The sequence below is a fragment of the Anopheles marshallii genome, chromosome 3 (genome assembly GCF_943734725.1).
Source record: "Anopheles marshallii chromosome 3, idAnoMarsDA_429_01, whole genome shotgun sequence".
Taxonomy (NCBI): domain Eukaryota; kingdom Metazoa; phylum Arthropoda; class Insecta; order Diptera; family Culicidae; genus Anopheles; species Anopheles marshallii.
Genome location: NC_071327.1, coordinates 74775984 through 74794184, shown reverse-complemented (window position 1 = coordinate 74794184; position 18201 = coordinate 74775984). Strand labels below are relative to the sequence as shown.

At 43.2% G+C, this 18201-nt stretch overlaps 1 protein-coding gene across 1 annotated transcript in view; it reads right to left on the bottom strand.

Moving 5' to 3' along the window:
• Window positions 1–7801: 7801 nt before the first annotated feature.
• The window catches only part of LOC128714111 (uncharacterized), a 28029-nt gene continuing 17629 nt past the window's right edge, over window positions 7802–18201 (bottom strand). The window contains exons 5-9 of the mRNA XM_053808986.1: window positions 17155–17699; window positions 13588–13725; window positions 13217–13521; window positions 7990–8214; window positions 7802–7906 (exon numbers count right to left, since the gene is read on the bottom strand). Of these exons, the coding sequence (XP_053664961.1) occupies window positions 7802–7906; window positions 7990–8214; window positions 13217–13521; window positions 13588–13725; window positions 17155–17699 (1318 nt within the window). The remainder of the gene's footprint in view (window positions 7907–7989; window positions 8215–13216; window positions 13522–13587; window positions 13726–17154; window positions 17700–18201) is intronic.

Here is an 18201-nt window from a genome sequence, read left to right as displayed (position 1 = left end):
ACAGGAGATCGTAAAAAGATGAAATGTTGTAGAAATGTTCGTTGATGTTACGTTTACGGCCAACCTTTTTTGTGAAGTGGAAGTTTCCCAATAACCAGTTTGTTAGATCTTCAAATCAACTTAAAGCGTCACTATGTAATCTTCATGCGAGTAAGCCAATTTTGCCTTTAATTTCGTGGTGCTTCTTGTTTGGTTTTTTTTTTATGAGTGGCAATCGATATTCATTACACATAAGCGTGTTTATTAAACACAAGCAATAAAACAACTTAACAATATTTTGAGCTGAATTACTACGTACACAATTTTATTCTAAACATTAATCTCTGATCATCGCAAATTGTTCTTTTCCAGCAAATCACTATCCAATTTGGAACAGCAACAACCGTTCCACGAGAGTCCTTCTGAAACATCGGTAATACCATCAAAAACCCTTTCAAAATGCTTCCCTTCGTAGCTATTTGTTAAATTGACATTTATTATTTAAAAGCAACAATTAAATCATTTCATTCGGTTCGGGCAACGATTCGCGTCTCGACCAACCTTGCCCTCTGTGCTCTGCCGAATGAAATGAGAAAATCCTTGCACATTTCAAAGGTTTTTGCTAAATGGCGGATTAAATGGCTAGGTGGCTTTTGTGAAATTGCAAATTGTTTTCCATTTCGATGGAAACGTTACGCTGATGAAACAATCTTTCCTAGCGCGTTGCTCTTTGCGGTGCAAATTGTAGTCTTCCCGAGATGGGTTCCATTCCATTCCGGATTGGCGGATGATCCCCTTTTTTCCTAGGCAGCAAAGCGGGATGCGTTTCTATACACTTGTTTGCATGAAACGTTGGAAATGTTGGCGAATTGGCAAAAGGTAAAGAGTCCCATATCGTTTGCACGTTTCCCACAAAAAAAAGAACCACCAATTAAAAACCACTAATCATCGTGCTTAAAACGTTTGAACCCTCTGCTGCATGTTACAGAGGTGGCCCTACGGTCACGAAAATCTCTCAATGACGCGTTTATGTTTCACACTCAGCAACATATTTTTCCTCCAGTCCGTCTGCCCGGCGGACTTTTCCTCCGGTGTCGAACAAGAGCCCGCCGCTAATGAGAGGGAAACCCTCGTTTCGGTGATTTTCTGACTCATTAACTGCTGGGCCTGTTGTGGCTGGGAAGGCTTTGCCGGGAGGAGGTGTGAAGGTGCGTGGTGAATCTCAATGGTTGGACCTGAGGCCACAACAAACAATCACGTCCCTTTTCTGTTGCCTGTGTGGACGGCTTCTAATACCTTTCTTAAACACGTGTAACATTTACACTCTTCCCTCTCGGACATTGGGCAAGAGATGGGCGCTGTGGTTAACAATAATTGATTTTTTTACTACCTTCATACTGGTACAAAGCAGGTTTTGGTGTGATACGGTCAAAAGGGATGTTGAACAACACAGCTTAACAAATCGCTTCCGGAGTTACCATGGTGGGGTTTATTACGGGGAATACATCAGTTACAGGCGTAAAGGTTAACGTCAGGGTGTGATTTATGGTCATTTTGTTATCTAATTTTTCTAACATTTTTGTAAATTTTTAAAACTTAAAGTTATTACACTTTGAATACTTTTAATGTGAAGTATTTATTTGAAAAAAATCTATTAACTTATTCAAAAGCATTCTTTCAGATAACTTACTCAGCAATTTGGATTTTACAACTACACTAGCCAATCGGTTTACCCATTAATTACTTGTTTATTTCGTCAGCCAAAAACCTCCTTCAAATAGTGCCACTGCCAACGAGAACGTTTCAACGCAAATCGTGCACATTAAAACTAATTCGTTCCAATATGATCGGGCATGGAACATGAAATACGACCCAACGCGTTCCACGCGGGTACGGAGATGAATAACACCCGCCACTCGGGGCGTAACGTGGAATAAATTTATGAAATCCATTAATTCCTACATCCGCTAATGACATCAAAGACTAATGGATGATCATTTGTTGCCCTATTGCCCTACTGCCCTTAAGCCGTTCTCTCGCGCACACCAGTCGGTTCCGTTCTTCATGGGACACAGCGACAGAAATGATGAATTTTTCATACCGTGCTTGTCCAGCGCTGAGAAGATCTCATTAGCTTGAGAGAAAAATGTAGTGCTGGTGTTGTGAGGGTAGGGGCGAGTATCATTAGACCAACAGTTGTTTCTAAAAAGAATATAATTTCACAGTTAACGACACCATTAACCCCGGCCAAACCTGCCGAAAGATCCTTTGAATTTGCTTCTTCCGCTTCAACGACTTCCCACGAATCGTCTTCGTTTGACGTTTAAGCGACAGCGGGATCTTTGCTACCGAGGCAATTATCTACATGTCACGTTCATGTCCTCGTACCCATCTAGGCGAGATCTTCCGCTTGTTTGTGCAATTGCTGTGGAGGGCGTCTCGATTGGTGCTTTCCATTTTGCTCCGGCTGCTTGGATCTTTTTGAAGGTTGAAGAAGGAAAAAAAGCAGCCACGCGAAGGTAACACAATGCCGTTCCGGATTTCAACTGCAAAAACGGAAGAGGGTGATTCCCGTTTCACAGGCTTCACCGTTGGTGAATCGTCAAAAGATATGCAGGGAAATGAAAATATTTTCTTATCATTTTGCCTTTGATCAGTGGGTGAGATCGTTTCTTGTGAAATATTATCGCGACCATTCATCATCAGTGAGTAACGTTTTGGAGATGGCTTTACGCAGAATGTAAAATTGCTTGATAGGATCGGTTAGAGAGTCGGTCAGCTGTAGCCGTTGCAGAAATGCTAAAGTCGTCTTTTTTCCCAAACTGTGGGAACAGTTTGCTTGTATTGCTCCGCGTAGCAACCTCAACCCCCCGGGGGAGATTTACTTTTTCCGGTCCTTGGTAAAGGTGACTCACGGAAGGGATGTCCGTGGGATGGGAAGCTTTTTCTTCCTCTCGAGCACTGATCAAAGGTAGTCGTTGAACGTCAGTTGTGAAGGTTTTTCGAATGATCAGAGAAAAATAGATTGCCAAACAAAGAACAACATTATTTCACCTGTCGCATTTACTTATGGGGACGTCAAAGGGGTGAATAGATTAAGAGTAGATAGAATATACGATGTGAGGACTTTTAAATGAATATCGACATTTAGTAAGTTATTTACAATAGTGTCAGAGTTACATTGTGTAGTAAAATTGTTATAAATTCTTCTATTTGATATATTTATTATTTTTTGATATATTTATATAGACTGGTCTAATTGTTTTTTTTCTAATAAAAAGCACGAAACAAGCATACGAAACAAATAAAAACCTTATTTCCCGTAGAGCTCATCTGTCCATAGGGTAACTAGTTGTTTACATTCATACCCAATCATACCACATGAAGCAAATCAAACACCAGCTCGGCTTGAGTTTTGTTGAGTGCATCGAAGAGAACAATCCATTGTATTTAATTCCAACAGGAAGCACCACGAATGAGCAACGAGTCCGTGACACAATTGCGCAAAAGTTCAATCCAATTAAATGAAATTTATGATAATTTTTAATAAAGTTTAAACAATTAATTACCGACACACATCATTATCGTCGACATAATTTAAGCGGTAGCACTTGTGGCCTTATTACGCCCGATGCGCCCAGTCGGGACTTTGTGTTCGGTGTGGAAACGCACAATATGTCAACAAGCTCGTTATTTGTCTGTCATCCTCTCCGTTCCGATCGGGGACGATTTATATTTGATCCAACGGCAGGCCGGACTATTTAGTGCGTTTTTATTGGTTGGAGTAGTGTAAATAAAGTTTCCTGCAGCTTTTGGACGGTACGGTTGATGGTGACTTGTGTTTAATAATACGATTGCAATAAAATTGCACTGGCGGTAGGTATAAGAAAATAGCACACTTTGGAACATTCAATAATTTAAAAAAATATATCACCTTTTCATATAAAATATGCTAATTTGTCAGATTTCGCTGCCTTCTCTTTCACATCTTATTCCTACATTTCAAGCCAAACAAAAACTTAAACAAGTTGTAGAAAACGGAAACAATGCAAGAAATAACCTTACGGAACCGAAACAAGCTGATGATGACGATGATAAGTGCTTTTCACTATTATACTAACTCCCCACTATGTGTTAGTCCCGTGGCATGTTCTGCCCGGTTTGCAGCTCGGATATAATCCAAAGCCTCCATCCGCCCCATACATTATCGATAAAACTTCCACCTTTCACCGAATGGCAGCCGAACCCGAACGCTGGCACAGTGATGGAAAGCGCCCGGACAGGGGAACGAGAAAACCTTCCAACATTTTCACCATGCATTATGAAGATTGCTAAGGAAACGCTTGCAACGTTCGCAACAGGATAATCGTTTCTTACTTTGTGGAACTTGGCGTGCATGGGACGGCCGAAAAGGGAAGGCCGAAGGAAGTGACTCTCGATGTGTTGATTGTGATCTGACGGTCTGACGATGGACTCGCACGGTGGAAGTCGATCAAATGGCTGTTTCTTTCCGCTCTGTCTCAGGCTAGTAAATTATGTGTTGGAATGCCGTCAACAGTGGAACGAAAGAAAAGATGACGGCTGGATGTTGAAAGGGATCATCATGTGTGAAAGGATTATTGCGAAACGAAAAACGAAAACCACTACATAAGCAGCTTGCAGCATCACAAAAATCGATAGTTCTTTTGGTTAGAACAAAAATGTTCTCTAGGTCGGTTTCTTTCGGTTTTTCGGATTTAAGGCAGATCTTCCATTTTGAATGATTTTGCAGATATATAAAAGAAATTATTATTACATTGTGATAAGTAGTCTTTTCTTTTGTATAAATATTTAAATATTTTAACATAACATTTGAACAGTTAATATCTAGTGAACTTACAACGATTTGTAGTTCTTAATTTAATTGCTTTCCACGGAGAAATATAAAAATTAAACACACTGAAAAGTCATGCCATTTTTGCATTGATTCGTAACGAAAATTCCTTCAACGCATTTTATAAACGATTTGGAAAAAGGTTAATGTACAGTTTTGTACAAACATTAAACAGTCACATCATGTGTTAGCTTACCCTAGAATATACCAAGCACAAATAAAGCAAACACAATCCAATGTGCAAGTTGAAATCACCGGTACATCAGATGACACTTTCATTACTACTGCACAACTCGTGTGGGAATTTGAATAATGCATAATTTGGATGTGTTTGGCGATAAACGGACCGAAGTGGACACCAAACAGTGAAAGTGGGTGCAAGCGATGTTTATGTTACAAATATTACTAAAGGATCGTCACAATTAGTAAATCATGAGAGAGAGATAGAGAGCGTGTGGGACGGCATGGCGCCGAGTTTATCAGTGGTTTGAATGCTAGAGATGCACATTGCACCTAGCTTGCATAATCAGCTGCGGTCCCCTCGGTAGCAATAGTGGTGTAATTAATTAATATGCTTCAGTTTTTTTTGTTGTTCCTGGACACACCAACCCCGATAAGAGTGGTCGTAAAATGAAACTGCGTACCGAGCTTTAAGCATTCATTTTTGATGCAACGATTGAAATTGGCGGAGTTTTGGGTAATGATAGGTTATGATAAGGGGATGAAATTGGAGCTACAGTGTATAATTTGCTGCGGTTGAGAGTTGAGATAAGGGTTTAATTCCATTGCGATTCAGAGCACGATGAAAAAACCCGCTTAAAAGTATGCTGTTGGGGAACGAGACAGGATCGATTTTGTAGAACAAGTACTCGTACTTTTTAATGATTGTTTTGGTATGAGTTGTAGTAATGATAACATGCAAGATTCTACCCTTCATCTGAAAAAATTTCACGTTTCGAGATGTTTTGGGTGTTCGCCATGCTCTTTTCGTAGAGGAATTACATGAAAATTTCGAAATTTCCCGGAATTAATTAGAAATATACATAAAATTTAATCATGCTGAAATAAGAACCACGTATACTTACTTGCATGGGAGGAAAATTAGCTAATTATTAATAGATGAATAAATGTACCCGTTTACCAAGATACAAATGTATCACCAAACAGAAACACAGTAACAACTCGGCTGTAGAATGTGTTGCAACGGACAAACAAAATTTATTAGCTTCTCTTATGGTTAATCGATCTGCTGGAAACATTGGAACAACTAGTTAAACTAAGTAATCGCTACCGCAAGAGAAATTATGTTGCCTTGTGTGGTTGAACTGAACATGAGTTAACACTTCATAAGCTATGTATTACTCCGGCCACGAGCCCCGCACTGAATAGCATGTCTCATACGTTTGTTACTGTTAAGATAATTTAAGATTTACAACAATCAGAACGCCAAAAAGAAAACTGGGTAGGGACCATTTTTTTTTTAAGCTGCCACGTACAAACATTATAACATCGATATTCGGATTGCCTTATTGGTGGGCAGCAGGCAAGGGAGGTTTTGATTATGTTCAGCCCGCTTCTGTAGTAGTTGTAATAATTTTTATAAAATACCATACGGGAAGGGATAAACGACGGGAAGTTCTCGACGCTTACCGGTAAGTGATTTAAACCTGTTTCGTGAAGCTTCTTCGCTTCGGTTTGGAATCGTAGCCTGTCACGTGCTGACTGTTACATTTTGCCACCGGTTTTCAATAGCTTTAGACGCGTGCTGGTGTGTCGGTAGGGTTTTGTGGGTGATATGTACACGTTTAACACACATCTTCACGCCTTGCATATCAAGGTGATTTCCATATCGTGCAAGTAGAAGGATTTCGCACTAGCGGGTAGGTTTACGTTTAAGTCAAATCCTAGCTACCCCTTTCGGTTTATCTTACACGCCCTCTTCTTCGCTGCACGAACCGAGCCAAATGTTTGTGAAACGTGATGCCAGCTTGTGTTCTGGGCTTCTTGGGGTATTATCTAATCAACAATGGTTTGGTAGCAGAAACAGAGATTTATTTAACGGTGTCTGATTTTTTCCGTTCACCTCCACAAGATACATTAACACTCGACCGAGCACCAGCAACAAAAAAAAACGAACGAACGAGCCACAGCGTTTTGTTCCCTCAGGTCTGTGTAGTTTATAAACATAAATCATACCATAAGCTCTCATTGTTTTGTATTCATTTATCGTCCACAGTCCGAGGGAGGGTTTGGAAGTTTTGTTTGGAGATTCGAAACGTTTTTAGCCGCTTGCCATCTTGTTTCTGTGTTTGTGTGTTTGCACACGTCTTTTTTTCTGGCATAATGCTTGGATTGGCAGGCAAAGCCCTCCCGTTAAGACGAACCATATTTGTATTGTTACGTACAGTTGGTTTATGCTCTTGGGGTTTTTTTTTTTCTCGTATGTTTGTGTTTGGTTGTTAAGCACTGTGTCTGCTGTCAGCTTTTGTTTATAAATCTAGCGTCAGATTAACGCTTGTTCAATTTATTTAGATTATTTGCGGGTTTTTGTATTGTTTTTTTTTTATTTGCATAAATCCCTTTTTAATGTGTTTGTGTGTGTGTATATATATAAACGTTTGTCTTACTAGCTACGATAATAGAATACTTTTCGTTTCCCTCATTAGAAGAACGGTTGATGTGTTGTTGTTTTAAAGTTTTCATTACACCTATGAAACAATTTGATAGATCATAAATTGTAAACAAAAGAAATTTTTGTAAATAAAAAGGAAATAAAATGGATTCAATAGTCTACTTAAGAAAAATAAATAAGACAGTTCAGAATCAGAAGAATAAAAATATGAAAGGATGACAATAAGCCTTGGAAAAACGGTTGCAATACTAAAACAAAACTAAAGATTAACATATACACACGATAGAAAAATCACGAATCAACTTATAACAAATGCTTTACTGTGTAACGGCCGTTACTGCCGCGCCGTTAGTAAGCGTTATGCCCATCGAGGATGATACCATTTTCAGTGCTACCGTTGGATCCTGGCTAGGCTTTGTGTCCTGCAAAAGAGGTACCAATGGTTAAGCGTCACGTAGCAACGAATTAGTTTGCTTTGAAATGTTGAACATTGCAAGACACTCACTATACTTAATGCGGTCATGATGCACGCCCTTGCTGGGCCGTTCGTCTTCAACCCTGCGTCCATTGCGGTAGCATTCGCAAACCCGTTGCCCAGCAGGGACGATGGTTCCGTCTTCGCGATGACGTTGTTCACGGGTGAATCGTTCATGGAAGAAATGTCCTCGCTGGAGGAAGCCGTCTGTAAGCATGCTTCCGGTGAGCTGGGAGTCGCCTGCGATTGAGTATCCTGCGAAGAGAAAGCCATCACCGGGAAGGGAATGAGAGCTGTAAGGCTTTCGAGCTGGGAAGGTCACTCCGTAGTGTACCGTGATTGAGCGGTGCGATCGTAGATTAAATGGCCACTCCTACGTTTTACGGGCCCGAAAGACACACCTTGAAATCGCGTCAATCCGGCGTTTTATCCGGGAAAGGAAACACTACCCAACCCGGTCCTGTCCGTGATTTAGTTTATTAGATCGACAAATGCGATAATGAGTGGTACGTGTGTTCCGCTGTACAACGCTGTAAGTAGGACGGCTAGTCAACAAGCAGAGCTGATAGAATGAAGGCATTATTTAAGCGGGGAATCACGTTCCGAAGAAAAAGGATTAGCTTGGAGGTGGAGGAAAAAAAAAACGAGAGGTGGTCAAGCATTTCGATTCCATTTTGCAACCCTTGGAGCGTATGAAGTTATGCCATTCTTTACCGTTTCGCGAGCAAAAGTCCCTGCACGAATGCAAACGGATGAATAATCCCGACGAACAGGTATGGACGAGTACGTATCGAAACGCCCAACATACCCTCGAAATTCCTGTTTTGCCTCATTTCTAATCCGACGTTAGTTTCGCTTAGCTTCGCACCGCCCCCCCGAACCGGATGTTCGTGACTGTTCCAATGGATGATACTGGATGACGTTTAGATACCCGTAAATGGGTGGGTGTGGACAAAGTAGTGCCGTACATACGGAGAGCGCATCATCACGCTACTATGAATATCCCAACCCACCATCAAGCCCTTCATGCGAGCGACGGTACCAAGTCCATCTTGGGGCCAGAATTTTCCATCCAAAAGGTAACCAAACGAGGGAACACATAAATATCGGGGAACGCTGAAACTGTATCGGCATTGGCAGTGTGCGTGCGGCGAGGCATGGCAAAGAACCTTTTAGGAAAATTATTTCGAATGAATAATATATTTTTATCATTGGACTTATCTCTTCGGCGGGCGTTTCTTCCACCGGGAAAGCGTAGACGGAGCCGGTTTCTTTTATTTCCGACCGACCCTAACTGGCCGGGATGGCAACGGTGAATGCACGTTGCATATCCGGCTATTCGGACGATTCGTTCGCTATCGTTCGGTACGTGTGGTATACGGTTTGTTGGTTGCGAATTCGAACAGGGACCGGCTAACCACGGACCGATGGATGGACAGCTGAGCGTGATATGAGCATGGATGGATGAATGAATGGCTTTCGGGTGGATTTTTTTTCTTCACCGACTGCGGTTACTTTGGCAGACGGTCTCTGGTGTCTGTCGTTCGGGGTGGCCTATTCGGAAGGCTAGATATGGTTTCAGACATTCATAGCGAGGCGTACTTGTGAACGTAGTCGACTGACTATGGAATGACCGATTGGTTTCAGGTGTCATTCATACCGGTTGCTAATTATCAGGTAATCATGACTAAAGCCAAATGTAGCAACTTTAACTTATGGTGTTTTTTTTTTCTTTTAAACTTCTCAGTGTCCTTAATTTATTAAAATTGTTAATATGCTAAGTTGATACATCACAACATGCTAAAAATAGTCGTTAGAATTAAATTAGTAAATATTAGCTAATGCAGTAATCTTTCCCTAATGTGATGAAATTAGCTACATTTGTCTCAACATGATAAGGCTACCCCAAAACAGTTCACTACATCACAACGCGAAAGGCCAAGAAAAGGTCACCAACAAAAAAAGAGACAAACGGATCTTGATTTATTTGCCACCAAAGTTTACACTCCACGGGCTTAGAGGTTCGAACTTCGAAGAAAAGCAGAATCAACAACGATGCTCCTTGGGGAAATGTATCCTTTGAACGGTTACGGCAGCATTTCACACCGGAACGTTGAACATCTGCCACGCACGAAGCCGAAGATCAAACTTTCTTGATAAACTGGCTGCCGATCGGAGTTGGAAGTTGCCGAGTCTTGGAGAAGCCAGCACAAAAGTACAAAAGCAAAAGTGTTGTTTTCACTTCAACAGGCAAAGAACATAAACTTGTGGGTGTGGAGTACGTGTGTGTGTGTGTGCGCAAAAGAAAGCGTTTGTCTCATGGGCCCTGTTTGAGACGGTGTTCGGTTCGTGTGTGAGAAAGTATGCCAGCTGCACCGTGTCTATCCAGCTCGCCTAGATAACGATGTCTTTCATGCCAGACAAATAGCACCGTGCTGGTGCTGGATGCTGGACCGAAAGGAAAAATTCTCACTCCATCTCGAAAAAAAGGAGTGGGACGGCCAATTCCGGCTACTATCAGCGACAAATTTGGGATAAATCTGTTGAATTTTGAATGTAGTCCTAAAATAGTGAGACAGTTTCACTAGGTATGGATGGGGCGAGTAGAAAGGCACGGCCCATAGTGAGACAGTTGTGGTAGTTCCGTCTGTTCGTAAATCAGCCAAACAAGCGAGCACAAACATCTGGAAGATGGTTGGCCGGTGTGCATGTGCAGTAGGACACCTGTCAGCCGTGGCACGGTGTGGAAAAGTTAACTTCCCCGTTCCTGTGCTTGCTCCAGGCAGAAGAAAGGAGAAATGCTAGTAAGAGGAAGTATCACTTTTACCACTCAATCCGACAACCTCGGGATGGGTGGAAACGTTGCGGAAAAAAGATTCACCCGATAGTGGTAATCTGAAATCTTCATTTTCAATTTACGGTTCCATCCATTTGCGACCAATTTTGCCCACATCCGCAAGGGAGAGCAGGAAGATTGGTTGGGTAGCGTCGTGATACAGTTGGACATGGTCAACTGGACGCCATTGTATGAGGTGAGGTATTTTCGTGGTTTAAAATCATGAAATATTGATTGAATTTTACTGCTGAGAGGGAAGCTATTCTTTGGTTGAGTTCATCAATTACGCTTGAACGAGACGATTTTCGGAGAGATGTAAGTATTACGGCTACTTATTTTAGAGTCCATTAGTTGCAATTGTGCATCAAACGGAAGTTTACATGGTTTTTCCGTTCTACTGACAAAACTAATTCTGAATTCTATTAAAGTTATGTTATTTCTGTTCAAAATGAGTGAATCATTTTCAATTCAGCATAATCCCAAAAGTACAATAATTTCTAATTATAAATAGATGATCATCTGCGTTTGTTCTATTCTCATTGCGAAGGACATATTTTTTGGCTTACAATTGTTACTATAATTCTACATGCATTTCAAACGAGCACAAAATAGCAAACAAGACGAATGAAATAACTTCGCAATGCAAACCATACCAAACATGTGCAACATATTGCTGCTCTCATCTTTGGTTCGCTTTTGCTTCCCTGTCAGCTTGAAGTCTGTTTTTTCACAGCTTAAACTATGTTTTTTTTCTCTACCTTGTTGCTGTTGCCTTCCATCGGTGGTTTAACTTTCGGTAAAAAAAAAGAATGGCAACGACAAGTCAAGCCGAGAAGTCCCGTAAATGCATAATCCCGACTGAAGCAATCTTCAGTCCCGAACCGGACTGGCCGTCAGCATCGCAACCGAGCATGTTTGCTTTCTTCTCCGGATGGTTTTAATGTCAGTGGCCTGGTCGAAACAAAACTCCTTCCTTGTACGTTCCTGGTATTCTTCCACCAACACCAACAGCAAATGCAGATTGAATGGTTTTCCCCGATAGGAAATAGATTATGCGCTGGTCGAAGTGTGAGAACGGGCCGATTGATTGGAGGTCGAGCGGTTGGGGGCGTGGAAGTGAATCCATGTTCGATTTTCGCCCGTGCTAAGCTCCTTTCCCGGAGGCTATCGAAGGGAAATTTGCTTGCCAACCCCTGCCCCACCGAGCTTGCGAGCAGAGACGTCCGAAGTGATTTTTATGGGCTCGAATAAATTTTTATGTCCGCAATGAGGCCGTGCCCGTTGCGAAGATGCGAAGATGGAGTGATATCGGGACGTTGCCAATGTAGGACACGATGTTCCCAGCATAAAAAGGGAGCAAAATAAAATCGAAACCGTCTGCTCCGTTCATGTTCGCTTCGTACGTTCCACCTAATCGTGTCGACTCAACACCAGCATTTTGTATTTTTTTGTATTTCGCCGAACATTTTTCACGCCCTTTTCCTCGGTGCCCGAACGGATCGGATTTTGCGATGAGTTGGAGAAGATTAAAAATGATGTCCGATTGGGTTTCTTGTCGAATTTCATCGTGTTCGCAACGGGAAGAGAAGATGCGGCCAAGCACGGCACGGGAAAGAAAGAAAGCAAACTCCGAATCTCAAACGTTGCCGGGACTTTTCCGTTTGGCCAGCATGAGGAAGGCGATATTGCAGCGGTAATGTGAAATCGGTAATCCGTAACAGCGGTGAAAATGGGAAATTCCGTCACGTCCGATTTTTCCCCGGCATGTAGGAAGTGTGGGAGCCCCTTCTAACCGGGAAAATTAGCAAGGGCCGGTGTTGAAAGTAATTGATTCTTGATTAAAATCAGTTACATGCACAGTGCAGGGGCAAGGCGCATTCGGAACTACGGAACGTTTGGGGCCCGGTCACGTTTTGGGGTTTTCGGTGGGAGAGTGAAATGTTGTGTCACTGTTTTTATCGACGTGACGAGATTAGAAAGTATCAGATTTGAGAAATTGATAAACCTTTTACTGGAGCGTTTATTGATGTTGACTTTTCTTGTGGAAGGGAAGTGTTGTGAACTTGTGAGACTGTTACTTCATTCATTAGAGTAAGAGAGCAAGTATTACTTTGAGGTCATTGTGATGTAAATTTAAGAGAAGTTTAAGTGTCTATTTTGAGCTCCCGGAGTGGTTATTTAAATTTAGATATGAATTTGCATAAATTTTAAACAAAGCGGAATGTCAGTTCTAGGTTTTATTTAATTCATAAAAGACATTTTAGAGCTGTTGAAGTCACTAACTACTCATGATTGTGAAAATCAATCTGGTTAAGAAACAAGGAATACTCATGTCAAAAAAGCTTCACATTTTGTAACCCTACAGCTAAAGCTGTTTAATTTTGACAAGATGTCTAACTCAAACATGTCTTGCTTACTCACCTCCGCATGATCATGCTTGTCGTCATCGAGCTCGTGGATTCCATTCCCCATAGGGTTGTTGACCGCTCCCGTTCCGTTCAGTTTGCCAAGTTCCAAAGCAGGCGGCGAGCAAGGCATCGTGGGCGTACTGTTGGTGGTGCGGTCACCTCCCATCGCTGGCGTCTTCCCATCCTCCCCGGTCGTACATTCGCCCAGCTCGTAGATGTTTACCATGTGTGCGGCCTGTGCATGCACCATTAGATCCCAGGGATTGGAGAACGAATCCTTACACGCCACGCACACCAGCTTAGCCTGCGGAGTCGGATCTACAGCGGGGTATAAAGGAGGAAGGTAAGCAAATTGCATTCCCGGGCTGGCGAGGTCACACTTACAAACTTTCTGCACCGGTGAGGTACTGAGACACTTGCAGGTAAATCGAAGCTTGCAGTAGCTGCGCTTGTGATCCAGCAGCTCGGTCAGGTCGGTGAACAGTTCCCGGCAGTTGCCGCAGATGAGTGTGTCGGGATTACCTGCGGGGCAAGACAAAAACCAAGACAACACCGCCAAAGATCAGTAATTGAAAGAGGATAAAGCGCACCCGTAGGTGTCGCTAAAAGTTGCCCCTTTAGCAGGCGGAAGTTGTTATGATCCAATTTATCCAGCTCATTCCGCAGCACTAGGTTTTTGTCCTGTGCAGGCAGTTGCGGAACGATATGCAACGGGCCCATAGTCATATCCATAGTGCTCGCCCCTTCTCCCTCCCGAAATAGGTTCGTTTGCTCGTTGATGTGTTGCACGTGGCGGAGATTGAAATTTACGACCCAACTTTGCCACCTTTTCACCGCCATCGTTCGTGGTTGAATCAGTTACGTGCACGTGATGCCACGGTGTGTATATGAGCATGTTCTTGTCCGGAGACAACCGAATGCACGGAAGACACTCGCTTTGTATCGGAATTTCCAAACGCTTTTACACGGGGCTATGCTCTGTTCGTCGTACATCATCGGCAGTACGAGCGTGTGTGCCGCACGTTATGCGGAAGTAGTTGCATGACCCCGAAACCGATGCGGTAGAACCGGAACAACAAAAACCCTACAACAGTTAAAGCACTTCGTTGCGACACACACATACATGCACACGCTGAAATATTGTGCTACAACCAGCGACAGTAGCAACGAAATCATCACCGAGTTTTATTTCCGTGCTTTAATTAAAATATGAATATTTTATCCGCTACTAGGCGACCCCATTCATTTATTTGTTACAAATACGAGGAACTGTGCTGCGCTGGAGCCGGTGAACCGAAACCGAACACCACGCTCCTCCACAACAGATAGGATGACCCGGGAAGGGGCTAGTGTGGTAGAACAGGTATGTTTTGAGACTGTCAGACTGCTAGTGTCGACGTGACGAAGGAATAGTGCCGGCAGTTCATTCGGTTGGCCCACGTAATGGAGGCGCCTGGTGGCGTTTGGTGAGAAAAAATGATGAAAAATACGCTCGTCTGTTTGCGGGTGCCTTGGTAGTGTGTTTGATGCTTTTCCAACTATGCATATCCTAGCACAAAGGTACGAAGCTTTGAAGCTGGACTCGGTCGGTCGGGTCGGTCGGTGTAAGGGTTTGTTTTGTTACTTCATCAAGGGCTTAACCGAAGAAATGCTAGTATCTGTGGTGTGGTTTGAAATGGTTTGATAGTGTTTGTGTTATTTCCGTCATCCTGTCAGCTGGTTGGATAGTAAACAAGGTGGGTTATGTGTGCGGTAAGGTAGTGAAGCAACGAACTCCAGTAAAACGATTTATAGAATGAGGTTAGAAATAAAAAGATTACGAATAGACAAATTGTGTGCTGAAATGTGATCCACCGCAATGAACCGATTTCTGCACAATTCTAATTTGCAATGACAACTTCAAGGAATGTTGTGTAGTAGATTTAGCAAAGTTCTTAACCGTTATGCTCTTCTGGGTTTATTTTTTCCTTTGGCAAAGTTCATCTATCTGTTTTAATTTTTTTCAAACTAAATTGCCAAAGTTCTGGAAAGTTGAAAAAACTGCGTATCAACGAGAATTACACGTATTTTTCCTCCTCAGAAAACATCTACCATCTTCTCCGGGTGCATTCTACAAATCTTAATCACACCGACACATAATTACACCACATGATTTATGTCTTATTTTTCCTAGACCTAGGCTTAGCCATCTTTAACACCATCGGGGTCTGCTTCGCCATCTCCAGCTCTCCGGGAGACCAACCACATCAAGGATCAACTAAAGCCAGTGTAGAGCAGTGGTGCCCAACGGTTACAAACCTCTCCCAGCAGTAGTCCATTTCCCATAAAACATTAACAACGATAAGGCAAACTTCAACACCTCATCGAAGTGATACCGTCCGTTGGTGGGAAGGTTTGCCAGCAGCAGAGGAGAAGACCCAGTCCCACTCCATATGACCCCGGGCGACAAGTGCGAAAGATCGTCTCGGTGTAATGAAAAGTTTTCCCCGAACAGGCCGTCGGGCTTGGCAGGCGAAATTGGTGCGTTCTATTTCTTCTTCGTGCAGGGTGTGTGAGTGAGAGAAAGGTACTTAGGGTAGCGAGGCCTAACGTTCGGAAAGGAATCTCCTGCGGTGAAACATCCCTCGCGGTCCGGCGAGTCCTTGCGGTAGCGAGTCATTAGCTGCGAAGTAACGGAGTGTTGCTGTAGAAATGTTACTTCCGGCCCGGTTATAATGATCACGATGATGATGATAATCGTATGGCTTGTTGCGTTGTTGGCGATGTTTCCGTTATGAGGATTTCTCGATGGATGAAGTCCGCTTCCCCTTAAAACGACGTCGATTGCCGGTTTGGAAGCTCTCGCAGCTCATTACATGGAAGTCACCGTGAAAATCAAAAGAAAACCTTTCCCAGCGAAACTTACACACAGCCCTCGGACACACATTTTAAACCGGAGGAAGACCTACCAAAAGCAACAGTCAACAACCATTAGCGTAGAAACTACAAGGACGGTGTGGAAAGTTCCTTGAAACACACACACACACTCTTGGAAATTCCTGCACGTAGACGACTTTGCAGTAGTGGCTTCCTTTCTTCCCAAAGAACACTTTGAGTGCAAAAAGAGTTGATACAGTTTGGAGGGAAAGCGAAAGACATAACAGGACACTCCCATCCGCACACTGCTTCAGGTCGGTTGGGAGCCCAACTACCGAACGCCCATTCGACAAGTGGGAGTATAATTATGAATGTAAATTCAATGAATTGTAAATGAGAACATTTTCTTGTCCGCTCGGCGAAGACAGAGGCCCGCAGGCGAATCCTTTGGCCAGGGTTTCCTTACAGTTTACGCTTGAACGATGGCTTCGACACCGCACCGATGATGGTGGCATGCGATGAGATTGTGCAAGTTCCGCCTGTCCGCTGGTTACTGCCGTCAGCGTACAAAGTGGCAAGGGAAGTGACTGTCAGCGGTGGACTATTTTGCCACAACCGGTAGCCTTGGCCAGCTTTCGTTCGATAAAGGGGTTTGGCCTGCATGGCTGCCATGGTCCGAACCACGATGGTTTTTGTGGCAATCAATATTTGAAATGTTTGTGGGTTAAGCGTGAACTTCCCGCCCGGGTTGAAGGATGAGTTGCTTTAATCCGTCGTGAAAAGATTGTGATCTCGAACGAAGGGCTTTTAATATTTGCGGTTTAAAGACGATGGTATCGTGTTCGGTGTACTGGTTGGTATGTTTTCCTCCGAAAAAGTTAGAGAAAACTCAATGCATTTGATAATACAGTAAGAAACGTTGCAGAGTATGATAAATTGTGGACTATCTCAAAAGTTGTAAAGTGTTGGAATATCAAAATGGTGAAATATTTCAATTAAGTTAATCTTTAACCCAATATGATGCCACACATAAAAGTAAAGAAATATTGCCAGGTATTTGTCGAAACTTGATGTTTAATATTCAAAAATACTTACTGTACGTTTTGAATGGTCCAACTACGTGCTGCCCGTTGGTATAACTCGACATATTACACCCACCAATGGCTCCACCGACCGATCCGCTCAGTTCCACTCCATTCATCAAACAGTTGTTGTTGTTGATGTAACCATTCGAACCAATGCATCCGTTCGGTACTTGCATCGGTACGCCATTGCTCGAACCAATGTTGCCGCCCGGTGTGGTATAGTAGTTCCCAAGGTTGCAAGATCCCCCGGTCACGGGACTCGCCGCAGCAACGGCCTGCATTTGTTGCTGCAGTTGCTGAGAGTGTGCCACCAGGTGCATCTGCTGCTGTTGTTGCTGCACCTGCTGCTGTTGTTGCTGTACCTGCTGCTGTTGTTGCGAGAGAACCTGTTGCTGCTGTTGCTGCTGGTGACTGTGTCCAAGGATGGGTCCTGCACCGTTCATTTTCGGTGTCATTCCCATACGGCTCGGTGCCATCAGTCGCTGACGCTTCAGGGGCCGTGGTTGTGCATTCGGTTGCTGCTGCAGTGGTCCGAATAGTGTTGAAGCGTAGTAGCTGAAACCAACAGAAAAAACAGAATCCAGCAAATATAGTAAAAGTCAAGAAATCACCTCATTAGCGCACATGACGAGGGTGACTAAGAGGAAATAAAGCGCAGAAAGTTGTGCTTTACCACCCGCAAATGAGGTGCCAAATGTTGGATCAATCGAATAAAACGAAACGACAGCATAAACAAACAATTAGGTGGCACAACTTCTGGCGTTCCGATAACGGGCTTGACCGAGACCTGCTGCCGACAGAAGAATATGGCGACATCAGTAGCAGCCACGGCAACATTTGCACAAAGACGTTAATGATGCCGACCGATGCCGTTGATGGTAATGAGAGTAAACTTTGTCTCTGCATGCTGCCAGTGCTTCTGCACCGGAAGGTGACGACTTGTACAACTTCAAATGAACCAACTGCAGGGATGAGAAAAAGTTTCCGCGTGGAAAAACTTGCCTTCCGCTTCGATGCACGCTTCTCGTTCGGTTTCGATCGAACCGATCGAAGCAAA